At 38.0% G+C, this 20,039-nt stretch overlaps 1 protein-coding gene across 6 annotated transcripts in view; it reads left to right on the top strand.

Moving 5' to 3' along the window:
- Positions 1 to 20,039, top strand: part of Pir (pirin) — a 114,229-nt gene that overhangs the window by 20,457 nt on the left and 73,733 nt on the right. For all 6 annotated transcript variants that reach the window (XM_063242983.1, XM_003463032.5, XM_013144868.3 and 3 more), the window contains one exon: positions 17,888 to 17,971. In XM_063242983.1, the coding sequence (XP_063099053.1) occupies positions 17,888 to 17,971 (84 nt within the window). The remainder of the gene's footprint in view (positions 1 to 17,887; positions 17,972 to 20,039) is intronic.

Genomic DNA, 20,039 nt, shown 5'->3' with positions numbered 1-20,039 from the left:
ACTGCCATCTAGTGGGTAAAGACCAGATATGCTGCTAAAGATGCTACCGTGCACAGTCCTGCACGGTAGCATCTTTAGAATTATATTCTGGCCTGTGTCAACATTTATTGACACAAGAATTATATTCTGGCCTGTGTCAACGTTTATTGATCATACGGAGAGTGTTGGAGTTTGCGTAATATAGCCCTTAAAATAGTCTAAGTAAATTTCAAACAAATTTTCCTAGCCACTCCACCTGGGCTATATGGTAGTACAATTATAGACAGAAGCCATTCGTGTGTTAGACTACATTTCCTAGAGTTCTATAGTAGAAAAATGGTAGTAGGGGAAGATGTATTATTCAACTTTCCCACTAGTGAGACACAATATTGGACACGCACAACTTAAGGACAGGTATAATGTGTTTCACTATTGATCAGTCCATGGTTGGCCAGCTTCAAGGCAGGAACATCATGGCAGAAGGGCGTAGAGGGGCAAAGCTGCTCAGTTTATGGAGGCTGAGAAGCAGAGTGGGGAAGAGTGTCAGAGTGGAAGAGGTGAGGAAACAGACATAGCCCCAAGGCCATGGCTCAATGACCCACTCAGAAATATGCTCCACTAACCCACCAGACAAATCTGAAAGCCAATAAAGTTGACAGTGTGCTCTAACCACCACATCTCACCCCTTGTCAATGTCACCCCCAAACATATCTCTTTAAATGATACTTATTTTCCAAATAAAAACAATAGCAAGTTCATAATTCTGCCTGACATACAGCTCTCCTGTATACGACATGTATGTAGGAATCCCTATTCCAAAGTCTCAGCAGGTCTAGAATTTTTCAGAAGTCCAAGTCTTTTCGGTTATTCAAAACAAACTCCTAGCTGTGAACTTCTAAGAACTTCTAAGAAGTTCACAAGATACAATGATACAGAGTAAACATTCCCATTTCAAAAGAAAAGAAAAATGGGATAGAAAAGAAATGGCCCAAAGCAAGATCAAACCCAGCAGAGCAAACATCACGTCCTCTAGCTCTGTATCTGGCACCTGAGGCACACAGTGTTGAGTTCTAAAGGGCTTCAGTGGCCTCCCCCCCCCCCCCGTGGCCTTGCTGGATGCTGGGCTGACTACTCATGACCTTCAGCTTTCTTCAACAAACATGCCATTTTATGGCATCTATACTTCCTGGGATCTCCACTGCACCCTTTGCTATACTGCCTTTGATTGGCCTCCTAGGGCTTCCTTTGAAATCTTGATGGAAGCCCCTCTGGCCCCAAAACTCTGACATGCTGCTTACCGATAAAGCCAGCTTCATGTGGATGATGCCCAAGTCAGCTGCTAGCTGAAGCAGTAGCCATTGGACCATGACTGAAGTGTGTCTGAGTACCTGAACGGTTGAGTAGAGTGAAATGAAACACAGGGAACCTGCTCCCCAGGAGGTGCTTCTTGAGCAAGGGCCCAGGAACTCTCTTATCAAATCGAAAGTTAACATTATTGTACCTTTTAACAAGCCCTTGACGAAGTCTTGCTGATTCCTGGGATGCCCTCAACATATCTTTTTTCTTGTTCCTGTAAAAAGTACTTGGTTTCTTTTTAATGGTGCTAATCTCTTGAGCAGCCACATCTCTTTTGCCCTCAACTTTACTATTGTCCCCCGGCCAATCTTTTTCTTTTTTCAAATTGTCTGTTCTACCCTTTGTCCCCAATTCTCACTATAAATGTGACTAAAAGCAGCCAGCTAACCCTATGGCACAACTTGAATGTTGAATTGTCTTGAAATTTCCTTTGCCAGATTAATTAGTCCACTGCCTTTACTCAAGTTTCAAGGCATGGGTAAAATGTAGCCATATTTTTACTGGAGTGTAACACGCATGCCCCCTAGTCCAACTGCTGATGGAGTCCTTGTTCCCAACTGAAATCCTGAGCCTGGCCTTTACTGTATGCACGTCTATCAACATTCTGACTTTTTGAACTCTGACCAGAATCAGGTGTTAAGTTCTGTTTATAGTATTCTGGGGCTTCTCTGTCCTGCATTTCCAAACCCCTTTCATAAACCATTTCCAAAGGGTTCTAAACCACATGGTCAGGTGCACTCATAGCAATGACCCCGGTTTTCTATATTAGCCAGCTTTCCCATTGTTGAAATATAATGCCCAACATCCACTACTTAAAGAAGGAGAGATTTAATTTAGTTCACAAGTCAGGAGATTCAGTCTGGGTCAACCAACTCCAAGGAAGGAGCATGATGGCAGAAGGACTTGAAGGGAAGGGCCAGAGGACTCGACACAGACATCAAAGCTGAGACGCCATGGCCCACCCAGACACATCCATAAATATGTTCCATTAATACCCCCTGGCAGATTTCAAAACCAATCAAATGAACACTCCACCTTAACTACCATGGGAGAAGATGTAATAATGACTAGAAACCTGTCATTAAAAGATTATTTTATGTCACCAAATATAAAATAATATTTTTCTTTTTTTTATTTATTTAAAGAAAAGGAAACGAAAAAAAAATACATGGAGATTAAAAAAAAAGGGTAGAAATAATTCTAAATTACAGACAAACAAAAGGTAAGAAATTGCCAGTTGATAAGTTACAAATTGTCATCTTCGAAATGGCTGTTCAGGTTATAGAATTAAAGTATATAGAATGACATTCAAAAAAAAATGACCCTACAAACCATTCTGCTCTATGGCCGAACACAAGCTCCGTAATATGATTATCAGTCCCACCTATTTGTTTTACATCTCTAAGAGGATAAGGTTAACCATATCAAAACAGAACAGAACATTTAAAAAAAAAATAAAAAACAATTTAAAGAAATACAGATTTCAAAGCAAGTCCACTGGAGATCTACCTTATCTAACTGTCTCTAGCTTCTTACAAATAGTTGTCCCTAACTTCACCCACTTTCTATACTTATTGCATATTATAGAACTAATCAAATCATTACAGGATGATGGAGTCTTTTTAGGTCCTCAAGTTCCAAATTAGGGAAGACAATACCAACTACCATCGCATCTCTCATTCTCTTTGTGATAGCCGTCCCCATCTCTGCATATGCTGAAGTTGAGCTGAAGAAACCAGTCCAGAGTCATTTTAATCAGCAAGCAATAGATTGCTAGAATTTATATTATAATGCTACAAAATAAGCCTCGGGTTTTTCAGGTCTCTTTCTCAGAGTATTTGTTCCTATCTTCTCTGTATTATAGGGAAAACCAAGTCATAACAAGACAACGAAACAATTTCCTAGATAAACATGCAATGGATAGGACTTATAAAACTATAATATAAATGATCTTCCGTAGCTACTATGTTTTCTCTTGTTATTTTCAATAGATTTGTCGACAACACTGGCTTATTATAGTTAAACATACTATCACCTATTTTTATAAAAACTTATCTTTGACTGCATTGTAGTATTTGAGAGCTGTTACTGATTCATACCAGTATGGATATCCTTTACATCTTGTCATGCTCAGAGTAGTTTCCTCTACTTTTAGGGTTGATTCTAATACGCATACCGATTTCAAATAGGATCAGTCAAGGCCAACCAATAGTCTTATGATTCAGATACAATTAAGATCAGTTATAGTAAGACAATGTAAGTAATACAGAATTTCAGCCTAAGTCAATAGGAAAGTAAGGATAGTTGCCGTGGTATAACCTGCTATTTTTGGTTCTAGAGGTCTGTGTCCTCAAATCTGATATGAGTGGACAGACCAGAACAAATTTAATTCAATCTAAATATGTCACTAGGACTACTGTGTCTTTTAAATCGTTATACACCATTAGCAATGACCTCTGCTTTTTTTTCAGAGCTGTCTCTACTAAAGACTAGCTTACTGTCTCTGCCTCATGTCTGCTACTCCACTTTTCTGCTATAATTTGTCCACCTTATTCCCTCATTCCATGGTCTGCCCCGTTCACTGAGGCTTCTCTGCCACTGTAGCTGTAATCCTGATATCTCTTCCTCTCTTTCTCTGTAATGTCCTTCAGCGTTCTCTGTAGGGTTGGATTGGTGGCCACGAACTCCCACAGTTCCTCCTTGTCTTGAAAGTATCTTATTTCTTCATTAATTTTTAGAGAGAGTTTTGACGGATATATGAACTTAGGTTGCATATTTTTTTCCTTCAGGACTTGGAATATTTCTCCCCACTCCCTTCTTGACTTAAGAGTTTGTGTTGATAAGTCTGCTGTTATTTTGATAGATTTCCCGTTATAGGTAACCTGCATCCTTTCTCTGGCTGCTTTTAATATTCTGTTTTTTTGCTGGATTTCTGGGATCTCGATTATTATATGCCTAGGTGTAGATCTGTTTTGGTTGTAGGTAGCTGGCGTTCTGTATGCTTCTTTTATCTGGATATCATTTCTTTTTGCTATACGTGGGAAATTTTGCTTTAATATCTCTGTGAATATTTTTTGTATTTCATTTTTGGATGTTCCTGCTTCCTCACTCACATTCTTTATTCTTAGGTTATGTATCTTTTTATCATCTTCCAGTTTTAGAATTGCTTCTTTCTGGTTCCTTGTTATTTTTAAGAGGCTTTTTCTTTCACGTTCATAAGCCCTAAATCTCTCTTCAAGTTTCAGAAGGTTGTCTTTAGTTTCTGTCAAGGCATTTTGCCAATATTCAATGGAGTTCTGAGTTTCCTGATATTCTCTTTGGATCTGTTTCATGTATTCTAAGTTATGCTTAAATTCTTCTTCAGATGCTTCTCTTTCTTTTCTGATTTCCTCAGTTCTTCCATCTGTGTTCTCTTGGGCGGGGCTTGTCATTTCTTTAATTAATCTCTTTATATCTTGCCTCACTTGGATCAGGAGTACATCTTTAAATTCCTCTATGAGATCATGTAAGTACTTTTTAATTTCAGCTGATGCTGTGTCGAGTAGAGGATGGTTACTGTGCTTGTTCTCTTCAGTGTTTAGTTCTCTTGGGTTTAATTTCTCCTGTTGAACAGCTGGAGGTTTTTTTTTTATTTTTATCTCTTGTCATGTTTCTGGTTTCTTTCAGACTGTCCTGGAGTTCTCTGGCCCTCTCCGAATTGCTTAGGGCCTTTCAGAAACGTGCTGGCTTGAGTTTTTGCTGTCCTCCCCAATTTGCTGTTATCTGGGGTAGGCTGGGATGTAGGGGCGGTACAGTCTAGTCTCTAGCCTCTGTGTCAGTTAGTTCATAAATTAGGCTGTACTTTCTGGTTGTCACTGAGTTGTGACTATTTTGTATTTGCTTATTGGGCCCCAAGCAGAGGCTTGGTTTAGCCCCAGAAGCTCCTGCCAGTTCTCTTTGAATCAGAAGCAGCTGAGTAATGGCACAGGATTCTTCCCAGGTCCCAGCCGTTCTCTTCCAAACCTCTCTGTGATAGGTGCACCAGAAAAGCAGATCTGCCCAAAACAAAGATGGCTCCCACTAAGTTCTCTGTGTGGAGCTGAAGCCAACAAGTAATCAGGCTCTGCCAGGACTCAAGATGTCTTCCACCAGCCCTCCCTACAGGGGGACCTGGTGATGTTACCAAGCTGCGATTTCTGCCGCCAGGCTAATATGTCTGCACCAGACTCTGTGTTATTGATTTCCCCGTGGTGGCGGGCCAGCTGTTCTCTGGTCAAACCCAGCAGCGGCGGGGTTTTCTGTACTCACCAGAGTCCGGTGCAAGTCCTCGTTCCGGGACCGCCGCACACCAAGCTGTCCACTTTTCCCCCACTCGCGGCTCAGCGCTGACCGGTCAGATTTCTGTGCACCGTTTAGATTTGAATCGCCAGAGCTTTGTACATCCGCTCTGGTGCAGCGGTGCAGAACTGGCTGCTACTTGGAGTCTCGATCTGGGTCTCAGTTTCCCGCGGTCTCCAAAAGCAACTCAGCTTTTCGTGCTGGGTCCACGAGTCTGTTTGTTGATTTAAGGGCGCGGGATTTGTAGCCTCCGGTCTCAGCACGACTTTAAATCCTCCAGTTGTACTGTCTTGGTTAATAAGAATCGCTATCGATTTGTCTGGTCCTCTCCATGCTGTCTTTTTTTATCTTTGAGTTTGAATTCTCTGGAGAGATTCTTCGCTCGATCCCCTAGCTCGCCGCCATTTTCCAATCCCCCTAAAATAATATTTTTCAAGAGAGACTGAAAATAAATAGAAAAGAAATTAACACAGATCATTACATGGTGAAAATCTTCATGAAGATTGTCAACACTATTAGCAAATCCGCTTCAGACTCTTCCAATCAACAGAGTCTTCTAAAGTGAAAAGCCTTTGTCACGGCTGACCCGTATTCTATTTTGTGTGTGTATCACATGCTCTTTATCTGTTCATCTGAGGATGGACCATTAGGTTGATTCTGTATCTTGGCTACTGTTAAAAGTGCTGAGTAAGCGTGGGAGTGTACGAATGTGTTCAACACAGTTTCATTTCCTTAATTTCCTCATTTGATCATGACATAGTGTGTCTAGCTAGCAAGCTTTATATTGTATCCCACAAATACATACAATTTTTATGTGTCAGCTAAAAACAAAATAAAACTTAAAACAAAAGGCCTTTTCATACAGGGTTAAATCTGAAAGGCATTAACTACCCTTCCATGAGAAGCTTCACATGTTTATATGTTATCTGAAGCCTAATGACAACCTTGAATAGTAGGAATTGTTATCTCCCCATTTTACAGATAAGGAAACTAAAACTCAGAGAAATAACTATTTGTCAAGTTCATTTAGCTCCGTAAAGAGCAGGATTAGGACAGCTCATCGGATCCCAGGCCCATACTTGTCCTGTCTTCCATGCTACTACTCTCTCCAAAACAAAGTTCCTTTCCTGTACATGTGGTCTTTTCTCAATACGTTCACACAGTCAGATGACTAATGGATTTTGATTACTGCAATTGTATGCATGACATCAATCACAGTACTATGAAACTTTATATGTGTACTTCTTCTGCTACTGACAAGTGGACCTGATGTTTTCTAGGGTCAGGCATCTGAATTTTCCTACCTCTAAATATAAAGTAATGCTCTCAGTTCTCCTCTCAACTTCTGGTGTAATGAGGACGCAAAAAGAAATGATAAATGCTTCAGGTGGTGAATATGGTAATTACTTTGACTTGATCATTACATAATGTATACATGTATCAAAACACACTCTACCCATACCCATGCGCAATTGTTACACAGCAATTAGAAGTAAAACTTTAAAACTAGTCATATATTGTGAAAAATAGTAATCATCAGAGTTTCACTATGTAGTTTAGGAGTGCTTTTGAACTCAGTGTGTATCCCAGGTGGGCCTGATCCTCCTGCCTTAGCCTTCCCAGTGCTAGGATTATATAGAGGTGCGTGCTGCCATGCCATGCCATGCCATCGTTGGTTTCTTAATGTTGACAAGTGTGCAAAGATCATGCAATGTATGAACAGCAGGAGAAGCTTGGATAAGGGTGCACAAGAACTCACAGATTACCAAAGATGGTAATCTTTGCAATTTTTCTGTAAATCTAAAATCATTTCAAAATAAAAATTTATTTTAAAAAGGCAAAAATTGGTATCCTTCTCTCAAACATTGTATGGCTTCTTATAAGTTTGAAACCCTAGGAACTGTGGCCCAGTAACATCGAGTACAAAGAATGCATTCACTAAAAGTTTGAATACTTACAAGGGATTGAATCTGGAAATTGTAATTATAATATACCCATGTAAATGATTGAGTAACTGGTTAATTAAATCAAATATCATCATAATGGAATTTTAAGCATATACTGAAAAATTGACACAAATGTCTCAAACCTATTGATATGTAAGAGTCTTGTGAGTCCCAGATCTGCCCAGAACTCTGTGTGCACATGAGCAATTCAGGCATTTGATGCTCGGTGCACTTAGTGCTAGAAGACGTATTCCTTTTCCTGTAGATCTATGATTAGCTAGACCTGGTTGAGTGAAGCCTGGTTGTGGAAAAACAGTGAGCATGCATCCTTTGGGTCAGCAGAGGGCTCCCTTAAGCAACAGTAGTTGAAACTACCTACTTTTTCTACTGGGGCCAGCCCGAACACTTGTATGTGGGAAATTTGAGTAGTAATACAAGTCGTCAAATCATTCCTTTAAGGCCCTTCAATATACCATGGAAGATAAAATGATGGAAACGAGCACCTTTTCCGCATTTTTACAGAATGTGGGTGATGCCAGTTAAGAAGCTGGGCTATCAAGTACAGGGGGAGCTGAAAACAGTTTGAAGAGATTCTCCAAAAGATTGAATCCTGATTCAAGTTTAAAGAAAGAGCATCCTGACGCTGGAGTTTTAGAAGTAGATGAAAGTTTCAGAGAGAGTCTGCAACTGAGTTTGCTTGAGTAGTTAGGTCTGTGAATATGATTATCCCAAAACTTTCCTGTGCATGTCAGAAAATTTTATGAGAACAAAAGGAAAATGAATAGATTTGGGACTACATTTGAATGTGGGAACTACATAAAATTTTGGTTTTAATATTTTAAAGAGAATAAAGCCAAGCAAAACAAACAGAACAAAGCCAATTTAAAAATAACAAAGCAAAACAAAAACAAATAAAAAACCAGTGCAAGTGACACAGGACTTCCAAACAAGATAATAGGAAAACAACAATAGTTACCAAAATGCCTCTTGTTGTCTTCAAAATAGCTGTCTATATCTTCAGACATAGTAAAAATAAAACAAAACAGAACAGAATAGAAAACAATTTAAGAGGAAAATAAGATGATTATTCTGTTCTTCATAGCTGAATGTAGTTGGGTAGAACTTTTTGATGTCCATACCAAAGAAGGTTGGGAGTCCCTCAGCCAACCTCTTTCTCTCACTCAGGAACTATAAAGCTTATTTTAAGCTCTTTACACAGTAAGCACTAGGATCCTTGCTTTGCCTGAAATGGCCAGTTCACTGGAAGGCACAGACATTGGAAAGCTATCTGTGAGAAGCCCCTACATTCCTGGCTGCTATTGCAGCTACTTTTAAGACCTCTCAGAAGCAAACACTGTGCTTTCAACATATACATTACTGCTGAGATAGTAAAGGTATGTCAAACAATCCTATGACTCCACAGTTTTTCTTCCGCTGCTGGAATCTCAAGTGAATCTTCCTGGCTTGGTTGGGTGGCAGAACGTTGAGTGCCTGCTGGATTCATTGACGTCTTTTTGTAAAATAACTTTAGTCCTTAGTTGTATGGATTCAAACACCACATTTCCATCCTTGAGGAGCAGTTTCAGCTTCTATTACGTAATGTGTTCTTTGCTGGCATCTCTCATCAGTCATGACCTCAACTCGTGTTTTTATTTTGTTGTTCTCTGTTTCCTACCCAGCTACCCATAGTTTTGGGACAAACAAATTAAAGGAAAACATAGTTTTTTTCTATAACATAATTTTTTTGCTTCAAAGAATAAGTTGTGCATCTCATTATGGGACATAGAATGACATATCCATACTCTCTCTTGTAAAAACCATCCCAAAATAAACAACAAATTATATTTTCTCTTGTGTTATAATTCTTCAGAATTAATTTGTAGTTCCTTGAGGTATACCTTTCCAAAAATTTTACCTGGCAAGTGACACTTTTCTTTCATCATTGCTGTGGGTTTGTGTCATTCTCCCTTCAAACACAAACACCAAAGAAATAGGAACTGACAAAGAAGGAAAAATATTTAGTAAAGATCCATGGATAGGAGCAGAAGAAATTAAAGAGGAAGCAAGAACAAGAAGCACATCAAGTGCTTTAGAAAACACCTGGTTCAGATTACAAATTTCTTACTTAATTAGATACACACAAGTCTTGAGTTTAAATTCGTCAACCACCCATGGCAATTCTAGAGGTGTTTGTGATTATGTAATATCCTAAAAATATCTGGACTGTGTCAACTCTCAGAAATCCTGGTTGACAATGTTTCAAAGTTTTCTACAGACATTAATTTACACTTAAGGTCTCAGTTTAGTATTTAGCCAAACATATATAAATAAATGATTATAATAAGTACAGTCCGTGATTTCCTTGATTTGTGAAGTTTCTGCTTTAAGCAGTAAAAAGTAGGCCTTATGCATTCAATAAAGCTTCATTGACCAGACTTCTCGAATTCAGATGCTGTAGTACTAGAATGGGTGAAATAATGTTTGCTTTTGTATTAGTATTGCCAGGGAGGAGAAGAGGCCCAGACCACAAAAGTAAAGGAAAAGGGAGAATGACTGTCTTTTCAGATGTTTAGAATGTATTGAAACTGCTTGCTAAAATCAAATTTGGGGGAAGAAAGTCTCTTGATGGCCATATAAATTTTCAGCTTTAAATGAGTTACACCACAAATTACTTTTTATAGTTGCCTGACATATTTTTGATGATTAGCCACTTGATAGCTCTTAGGATTGGATAATTGAAAAAATATTTGAGGGGCAGAGAAGGATGTGATTTAAAAGGGACCCCTTTGAGAATCTAGTGGGCAGCTTCAGCTCACACAGAGTGGAAGTTGCTTTTCTTATGAAATTATTTTAATTAAAAATGTATGTGTAGCGGAAAAAGGAATGCCATTGTAGACACTATGTATAAATTTAAAAGCTTTTTATTTTTATTGTCAACATTTTAAAATTTGTTCCTTTGTGTTTCATTTCTATTCTGATAGGAGTGTCCTCTATAAAAATTTACAGATCTTTTACACCCAGTGACACATGTTAAAGTCCAGATGACACTGACCTCCCATGTAATTTGGAGTTATTCTTTTTAATGTTTATTTGCATTTTTACATGTTTGGAGTACACAATGATCACGTTCATTGTGGGGAGTTGGTATCCGCACATAACACATCTTAATTCTTTTATGTTTTTTTCCTTCTTCTCCCTCTCCCCTCCTTCCATCTCTTGTTGCCTTTCCCATTTGCAAAAGATCTATCTCCCTGTTGTTCTTAGTGTTTCTGTCTCCATGTCTACTCCTGGTTCACATAAGCAGGGAACTGATATTCAGCAGCATCTACATAGAATAAACCATACCATTTGTTTTCATTTTTGGTTAGAGACAGCGTTTTTATTTTATCCAAAATAAAAAAAGTTGTTTCTGTTATAAAGATAGACATTACTCATCGCAAAATCTTCAAACTATCAGAAAAGTGGGAAGAAAATAATAAATCATGCCTGTAATTTTACCATCAGAAGATGACCATTGTTTGCATTTTGGTATGTGTGCACTCAGCAACTCCATGCCCTCTAACAAGGACTTGATCAAATTTGATATAATGAAACCCATTTACATGCACTGATGCATTTAACCCCTTTACAAGTAGAATTGCTGTTCTCTAACCTGCTTTTCTGATTCAGTAGTGTTTTATTTTCCTGTGTCAATAAATTAATTTTTAAAACAGTTGCATATTATTCTTATTTTTTATTTTAAAGAGATTAAGACAAAACAGGACATAACAAAGCAGATCAGAACAGAACAATGTAAGCAACACATTGTATTTCACCACAAGACAACCTGATATTAATAGTAGTTACCATAATGTCTTTTTCTTTGAAATGGTTGAGCATACCTTCACATACAGTAGTATCAAGCATAACAAAATAGTATAAAACCATTCAAGAGAATGAAAGTATTACAGGAAATTCAGAACCAAATAACAGAAAATGAACAATGGCTATTCTGTTATCTCATTTTCCATAGAAAATTTGTTTATACTATAACACGTAATATAATCCAGTAAAATACGACATGATAGAACCAATGGAAACTGAAGAAAAAAGCATGGTAGGACTTCAAAGCGAAATGATATTAAATCAGCACTGGCTATTATGGTGACTTGTTTTCTTTAAAATAGCTGTTCATACCATCACAGATAATAAAATCCAACAAACCAGGATAAACCCATTCCAACTAATGAATGCAATCATTATAAGGCTTCAAAGCAATGTAATAGGAAATCATGATTACCATAAACTTATGTGCTCTTACCATTTCTTATACTAGGGAGATTATACGGTATTTATACATGTGAGTTTGATTTATTCCGCTTATGAGTATGGTCTCAAGTTGTGCCCATTTATTTATAAATATCTCAATGTGATCTGTCTTTATAGCTGAGTAGTGCTCCGTTGTATAAAAACACAACAACTTTTTTATCCATTTCTCAGTTGATGGACACTTGGGTTGTTTCCAAGATCTGGGGATTACAAATTGTGCTGCTATAAACGTGGGTGCACATATATCACTGTGGTATGATGCTTTTAGTTCTTCTGGGAATATGCTTAGAAGTGGAATAGCTGGAACAAATGGGACTTCCAATCCCAGCTTTTTGAGAAATCTCCAGACTGACCTCCACAAAGGTTGTACCAGTCTACACTCCCTCCAACAGTGCAGGAGAGTTCTTTTTTCCCCACAGCCTCTCCAGCATTTGTTGTTGGTAGTTTTCTTGATCCAGCCCATTTCTTCTGGAGTGAGATGGAATCTTAGTGTGGCTTTATTCTCTTTATGGCAATATCATAATTCAGTTAGGTCTCCTTTTATCCCATCATCTAGATTTTCCTTTCTTTTTTCTATTATAATAAATGTTTCAGTGAATAGATTTGTGTATATTTTTTGAATTACTTTTGTCTCATTGGATTTAAGCTTTGGTATTGTATCATTTATATTTAATTCATCCATCCAGAACATGTTTTCGTATATAGCAGGAGGTTTCTCTCTTTTCTCATACCATGAGTCAGTAATTCCAAAACTGTTGAGTGGAAAATGCTCATTTGTCTTACCTATTTCAAACTGCTGTTATCAATGTTTATTTCCCTTACAAATGGTTCTCTTCTATTCCTGTGCCAAAGTTGTGCTGTCACCATTACCACAGTAAGTTTCCAGGTATATATTTTAGACTTAAAATCTCTAGGACCTCCAATTCCAGAAGCCATCTTCTTGTCAAGCACTAGGGTAAAGGTTTGATCTCAGCTGTTCTGTACACCATGTACCTCAGCAACATTGTTCTGCAGCATAAAACAGAGTCCTCTGTTGGCCAGCCCTGCTTTCAGTGTAGTAAGTGTTCTACAAATGTTTTGTTTAAAGAACTGGCACTCAATACAGTTAGCTCAGGAAGAAGAGAGCTAATTATAAATCTAGAATATAAGGCTTCAGCAGTATAATGGGAGCAGGTCTTTTATTGCTCTGGTGTTAAATCTGAGGGGACATAATAAATAATCACCCATTTCCCTGCTTGAATCGTCAACTAATTGAAAAGATAAAAGATTAAGAAAGGTGGCAGACAAAACTGTGCCTTTATTTCTGATAAGGCTAATACTGGAGCAGGTGGCTTATATCTGCAGGCAGGTCCACTTGTGAATAGTGCACCTGAAAACTAGGTAGTCATACTTATATCTCAGTAGATGTGTTGTCCCCTTGTAGGCCATCATCATGGGCACTCATCTCCCTTACAGAGACAGAGAGTCAAAGAGGACACACTTACTTTCTGTGCAAAGGCCACACCCTAAGAGGAAGAGGGGTAGATTTGGCAACTTCAGTTTCTTCTTTCAAAGCTACCCCACTATGGAGAGAAAAGTGAGGTACAACGAGAGGTAAGGTATGTCAACATTAATGAGTGCTGTCTGTGTGGAAAGAAACAGCCAAGAGGGGAGTATAGGTTCTCCCTAAGCCTCTATAGAAGGTCCTGCCCTAATTTAGTCAGCTGGGATGATGGAATATTGGCCACGTGGTTAAAGTCATGATATGGCAGAGCCAGGCTAAGGTTGTAAGGTTGTGGAAAACTCCGTTACAGCGCCATTGTTAGTTTTATTTCTTGGAGCTGTCTCAGCTCTAGGCTTATCCCTCTCCTTGAATGAGTCCTATTCTTTCCCATTTCCCAGCCTTCACACATGCCTTGAATAACCCTCCTGCCCACCACCACCACCATCTTGTTTTTTTCTGGCTTACTCCTATCACTCTTTTCCATCTCACATTCTGGGAGAAGCTTTACCACCTTGGTCACAGGTGTGAATCAAGTACCTGTCTAACTTCATAGCACCCTTGCTAACCAAGCAAGGTGCTTCTTCCCTGTTTCACCTTCTGCTATTTGTCTTTTCCCTGAAAATATAAGCTGCATGAATAAAATTACTGTGTCTGTCTTCACCACTTTTTTGTTTTTGTCCCCAGCATGGCACTTAAGACACTGTGGGACCTTGGTGAATATCTCTGTTCAGTGAGTTCATAAAGGGATGTTGCTGGCAACCTTCTTAATTTACTATTTTAAAATTATTGATTAAAGGTATAGGTTTTATACCTATAAAAGTACCTTTTATACCTTACTATTTTAAAATTATTGATTAAAGGTATAGATTTTGTACCTTTGAATTGGTGATTTTTTTCACAAACACAAATACATGGCAAAAATGAGTTTTAGAAAAACATTCCCGGAAGACCTCCTGTGAGTTGGCACCATGCATGGGCTCACTGGGGGAGAGCAAGAGGCTAGCCCTTTCTGGCGTGTAGGCAGGGAGACAAGAAGAGCCAATGTTCCGCAACCCCACTCTAAGTAACCAGCTGATCTGGAGAAACACGTGCTGTGACCATAGCTAATGAGGTAAAATACAACCTAATGCTTGTGGTGTTTAGTGTCTCACCCACTTTCCAGCCTAAAGCTGATCATCTGTTCAGAGGATAAGAGTATGCAATGTAGCATCTGTGGGGGATTTCCTTCTGAAGGTGGTAGCCATTGGTAATTCTCTAGTATCTTATTTTAAAATCATGTATCATTCTCATTGTTTCATTTGGTTTTGTTTCATTCTGTTTTATCTTGTTTGATTTTATTATATCTGATGGTATGGGCAGCTATTCCAAAGATGGGAAGATACTTTATAGTAGCCATTTTGGATTAACTTTTATCTTGTTTTGAAGTCCTGCATTGCATTCATTGTTTTATTTTTATTGGTTCTATTCTGTTTCTGTTTGATTTTACTATGTCTGAAGGCATGGACAGCTATTTTGAAGACAAGAGGCATGGTAACCATTGTTGATTTCTCATTATCTTGTTTTGAAATTCTGCATTATTTATACTGTCTTGTTTTGATTGGCTTTATTCTGTTTTATTTTGCTTGGTTTTGTATTCTCTGAAATAAAAGTTTAAAAAAGAAAAACATTCCCAACTGTGACTTAAAAAATAACTTTGAATTTTCATGTTAAAAAGACTAGTCAAGTCTACTTTTTATACTTTAAGAGAAAGCAAAACATAGACTACAAAAACAATCTGATCTCAATACATTTGATGAGTTTCCATATGAAGAAGGAAATAATTATGTTCATGTGAAATGGAAGTATTGATGTATATGTTGAGAACTTCTGTTGTCTCTTTTATTATCTTGTGAACATAATTTTTAGATTTTCTTATTTAAACATTCTAAGATTTTTCACTGCTTTTTTCATGGTTCTAGAGAATTGTGATTTAAGAGGTTAGTAAAAATTGTTTAGGAAGGTAAAAAGCACAGTTAATGCTTTTTAAATACTTATCTAAGCTGTTCTATTTGGTTGAACATATTTGAGTGAAAATTAAGTCTCACTACATAGTAATAGATATTTGGATTTCAATCACAGATTGAATTTTGTGGTTCATTCGCTCAATAAAGGATCACAACATTTTGAAGTGAAATTTCCAAGATTTTAAAAAGATAAACATGTGCCTGTATTCACCAGCACCCCTAACAGGCTGAGACAGGAGGATCAAGTCCATCCTTGGCAACTTAGTGACTTAGAAAGATCCTGTCTTATAAAATAACAACAACAAATGTCTGGGAATGTAGCTCAGTGTGAGGCGTCTAGGTTCAGTCCTTAGTAATGAAAAAAAAAAAAGATAAATTAAACTTAAAAAAAACCATTGGGATAGCTAAAGTACAGAAAATTCATCCAAAATTGTGAATGTTAGAAGTGGTCACCCTTAAGTCTGAGGTGAAGAGCCACACATGATTTGTAAATAAACAGTTTGCACATGACTTTCGTGTTTAAGCTGATAGGTAATTCTAGGAGTTAAACATGATTTTGCAAATGTGCATAAACCGAGCAAATTTGGTTGTCAAATCTAAATAGATCGGACAAAAAGAGCCTTGTATCTTGACACACATACAATATTTTAAGGGTTAAGAGCTAACTTACGTTGCAAGTAACAATGTCATCATGACCCCATTGTAATTAAAAATTATAAGTACAGTATTTGACCTCTCTTTAGTCTGTGTTTTCTAAGCCAGTCATAGTATTTTAACATTGAGAATTTTAAAAGTTGCTTGCTTTTTCCTTCTGGTAAAATAATAAAGTAAGAAAGTTCCGATTTTCTTTTCTTTTTTGTTTTCTACCCATACAAAATGCCTGCCACTGTTAGTAGTAATTTGTGAATTCATATATCTAGACTGTACTGTCAAATAGGACTTTCTGTGGAGACAAAAAGTTCTATAATCTGCACTTTCTTTTATGGTAGCCATTAGCCACATAAGGCTATTGAGCATTTAAAATATGGCTGGTGCAACTGAGGAGCAGAATGTAAATATTATTTAATTTTAACTAATTTATTTGTAAGCAGCTGCAAGCTCAGCCTGATGATACACACTGGCAAAAATCACCACTTGCATGGTTAAGGCACATTCACTCATCACAGCTACCTTTCTGGTGAGACTTTGCTTTGTGTTCTGCTCCAGTAAGAGGTATCTGTTGGCTTTCCACTTTTAGATTTGATGTGGAAATGAATTTGGAAAAATTGAGTTTAATTTATGTGAATTCATTTTTTCATTTCATATTTGCAGTGCATAGTGACTAAATCCCTTGTGTAGAGTTGGCACAGGTACATAACAGATCTTAATTCTTTTTGCATCCTCTTTCCCTCCCTTCCCCATGAATTCACTTGATGTATTTCATAAGCATTTATGGAGCACCTAGTGTGTTAGTGTACCTAGCGCTGGAAATGCTTCTTGTGGGGATCCTGAAGCAGCTTTTAGGGGAACGTAGGGACCCTTAAATGTATCATCCCACCCACCTGGATGAACAAAGTTTGGTAATGGGAGCTGTGCTGTTTCAATAGGAGCTGACTTCCTTTCATCCTGCGTGCCAGGGCTGACTGTGGTTGGGCCAATGTCTGCCCGGCTGAGGAGGGGAATGAGAACTCCTCTGACTATGAGTACTGGCATGCCAGACCTGCATCTGCTGAGGGGAGGGGACACCTATCCGAAATGCTGTCAAACACATTGCACGGACTTGTAATGTTACCCTGATACTAGGTTCATTGCTTCACCTTATTCTACTGTTTTAGTTACTTGTTACATTTTCCTCAACACATTTTCAGTGAAAAAAATCAATGGACTCTTTACAGCTCACCAATACTTTATCTGTTCATCCTTGACAATGCTTGTTTTTTTTTTTTTTTGCATATTTCAGCTATTGTGAATTGTGCTGCATTAAACACGTGATTGCAAATATCTCTTCAAGACTTTTGCTTGCTTTGACTCTATATCCAGAAGTGGGATTGCTGGATCATGTTGCAGTTGTATTTTCTTAAATTTTTAGGAATCATCTGTACTTTTTCCACAGTAGCTGCACCAATTTGCATTCTCCCCACCAATAAATAAGGGTTCCCTTTTATCTATGTCCTCATTGGCACTTGTTATTGTTTGACTTTTTGATGATAGCCATCCTAACAGGTGTGAAGTGATACACGGTGGTTTTGAATTCATTTTTCTGTTACTCAGTTACGATAAACATTTTTCCTCCATGCATTGGACATTGGAATGTCTTCTTTTGAAAATGTCTTTTTAGGCCATTGGCCTATTTTTGTGATGGGAAAACAACTTAAAATAGGGAAAAATAATTTGCATACCATGATAAGGGGTTAACATCCAAAATGTATGAGGGATTTATACAAGTCCGTAGCAAATAACTTAAATCATCTGATTAAAAATGGGCCAAGGATCTACTTTTCCTTTTCTTTTCTAAGGTATCATATCTTCTGGAAGGAGGAAGCATGGCTCATGAAGATTTCTGCGGACACTTTGGTAAAATGAACCCAGGAGATCTACAGGTATGGCCAAGAACAAAGCTTTGCTGCTGGAGTAGTCTTTGAGTGTTGCTTGACCCTGCCCATTTCCAGCATGATCACTCCTTCTCTGTGATATCTCTGATGTCCGCCTTCCTATGCACTCGTTTACTCTGCCCAGAAGCCTGCACAGGTACTTTCATTGACTCCTCAATCACTTTTTAACTTCCTCCTAGCCTTATTCTTTCTTTCTTTCTTCTTCTTCTTCTCTTTTTTTTTTTTTTTACTGAGTCTTTTTCTTAACATTTCTCAAGAATAATCAAGAGTGAGTGTCTGAACTTCCTTTTCTCCTGTTTTCTTCCTCAGTGAAATAAGACCTGGTCTCTCGGCACTTCCCTTCTATAACTTTGAAGCTGTTTAGGCAACAATCACTTGTGATTTCCTAATTTCCACTTTCAGTGACCGTTTCCATCTACATCTTTCTAGACCTCATTGTATTTGAGACAGTTTACTATTCACTTGCAGGGTTACATATTGCTACTTAAGACAGTGACTCAAACTCCTGCACCATCCTGTATTGAGATGTGTTATAGGTAATTAGTTAAAATCTCCAGGAAATGCCTGAACCATCTCTGTCAATTTTGAAAGTCTGAACTCTGTATCAGGCATTTTCTGAAATCACATGTATATTTTACGGGATAATAAATGCAAATATTTGAATCGTGGCATTTCAATGAAACTTAAAGACAGAGAAGCAAAAGGACAAACAGTCATGGTGGAAAGCCAACAATAACCTTTCACTGGAATAGAAGACAAAGTGAAATCTCGCTGGAAACGTAGCTGTGATGAGTGGATGTGTCTTGATCATGAAGTGGTGACTTTTGCCATCAGCACTGTCAAGTTCAGCGTATAGCCCTACATTTGAGGTGCTAGCAAATATTTCTTCCACCATTATAACCACATATTTGATTAGAACGTGCTGCACAGGGTTTTTCATTTTTATTCAGCATTTTAATATACATGATTTCTTTGAGATCATTATTATTTTCATCTCAGGTTTTAAATGAGGGAATAGGAATTTAAAGATATTAAAAATAGAAAGATGCCCATGGCCTTGGAGCATGTGAATTTTAAGGATGGAAAGAGAATCCTGTTCTTTTTCACTCCCCCACCAAACCGGGAGGTTGCCCGTTTTTAAGAAGGCATTGCCAAAATAAATTGTATATACAAAGGCCAACCAAGATGCTGAAAATATGGAGACAGAACTGTTGATGGAACAAGAAAGCGCATACAAATGGGAGAATTTAAGGAAAGCCAATAGCTATAGTCAGACAAAACAATTCAGATTCCTACATTAGGAGGTTTAATTGGCCTTATGAAGTAGAAAATACAGAGAAATTTACTTAGACTTAATGAATCTAAAATATGCACTGGCATTGTTTCATGTCCTTGAACAGATAACGTTCATTCTTGTCTCAGAGTCTTTTTCACATGTGGTTGCTTGCTTTATATAAGAAAACCTCTTGCTGTCCACTAGTCAGTTCTTCGTTTAGAGCTCAGCCTGAAGTTTATATCTGCCAGGTGAGCTCCTTTGGACTGGGCAAGCCATTTCATGTCTTTTTGTAGAACCTTGTCATTGTTCACAATGCCAAGCACAACTGTAATGTCAATAATTACTTTGTGCAATTGATTCTTGAAGGATTTTGCCCCATAGCCTCATTGCCTATTGTCCAACCCCTGAGTTTGGAAGGGAAGCTAGTGCATTTTGATTCTAATTCCCATTACTTGACCAGGAGTGACCACTGTGATGATAAATCCCTGGCATATCTGGGTTTCCCAGTGCATGGGCTGGAGAAATGGGCTCCCTTAGGGAGACCAGAAGAACTGAAGATGGGTGCTATGTACACATAGGGGAACTGTCACCACCTGAACTCAGAGGTTATAAACTGGCAGATATAAACTTCAGACTGAGATCTAAACTCAGAACCAACTAGTGGACAGCAAGAGGTTTTCCCATATAAAGGAAGCAATCACATGTGAAAAAGACTCAGACAAGAATGAAAGTTATCTGTTCAAGGACATGAAACAATGCCAGTGCATATTTTAGATGCTA

The sequence above is a fragment of the Cavia porcellus genome, unplaced genomic scaffold (genome assembly GCF_034190915.1).
Source record: "Cavia porcellus strain 051 isolate PalLab524CR breed Dunkin Hartley unplaced genomic scaffold, mCavPor4.1 scaffold_33, whole genome shotgun sequence".
NCBI lineage: Eukaryota > Metazoa > Chordata > Mammalia > Rodentia > Caviidae > Cavia > Cavia porcellus.
The sequence above is the reverse complement of the archived record's forward strand: the minus strand, read 5'-3'. Positions and strand labels throughout refer to the sequence as shown.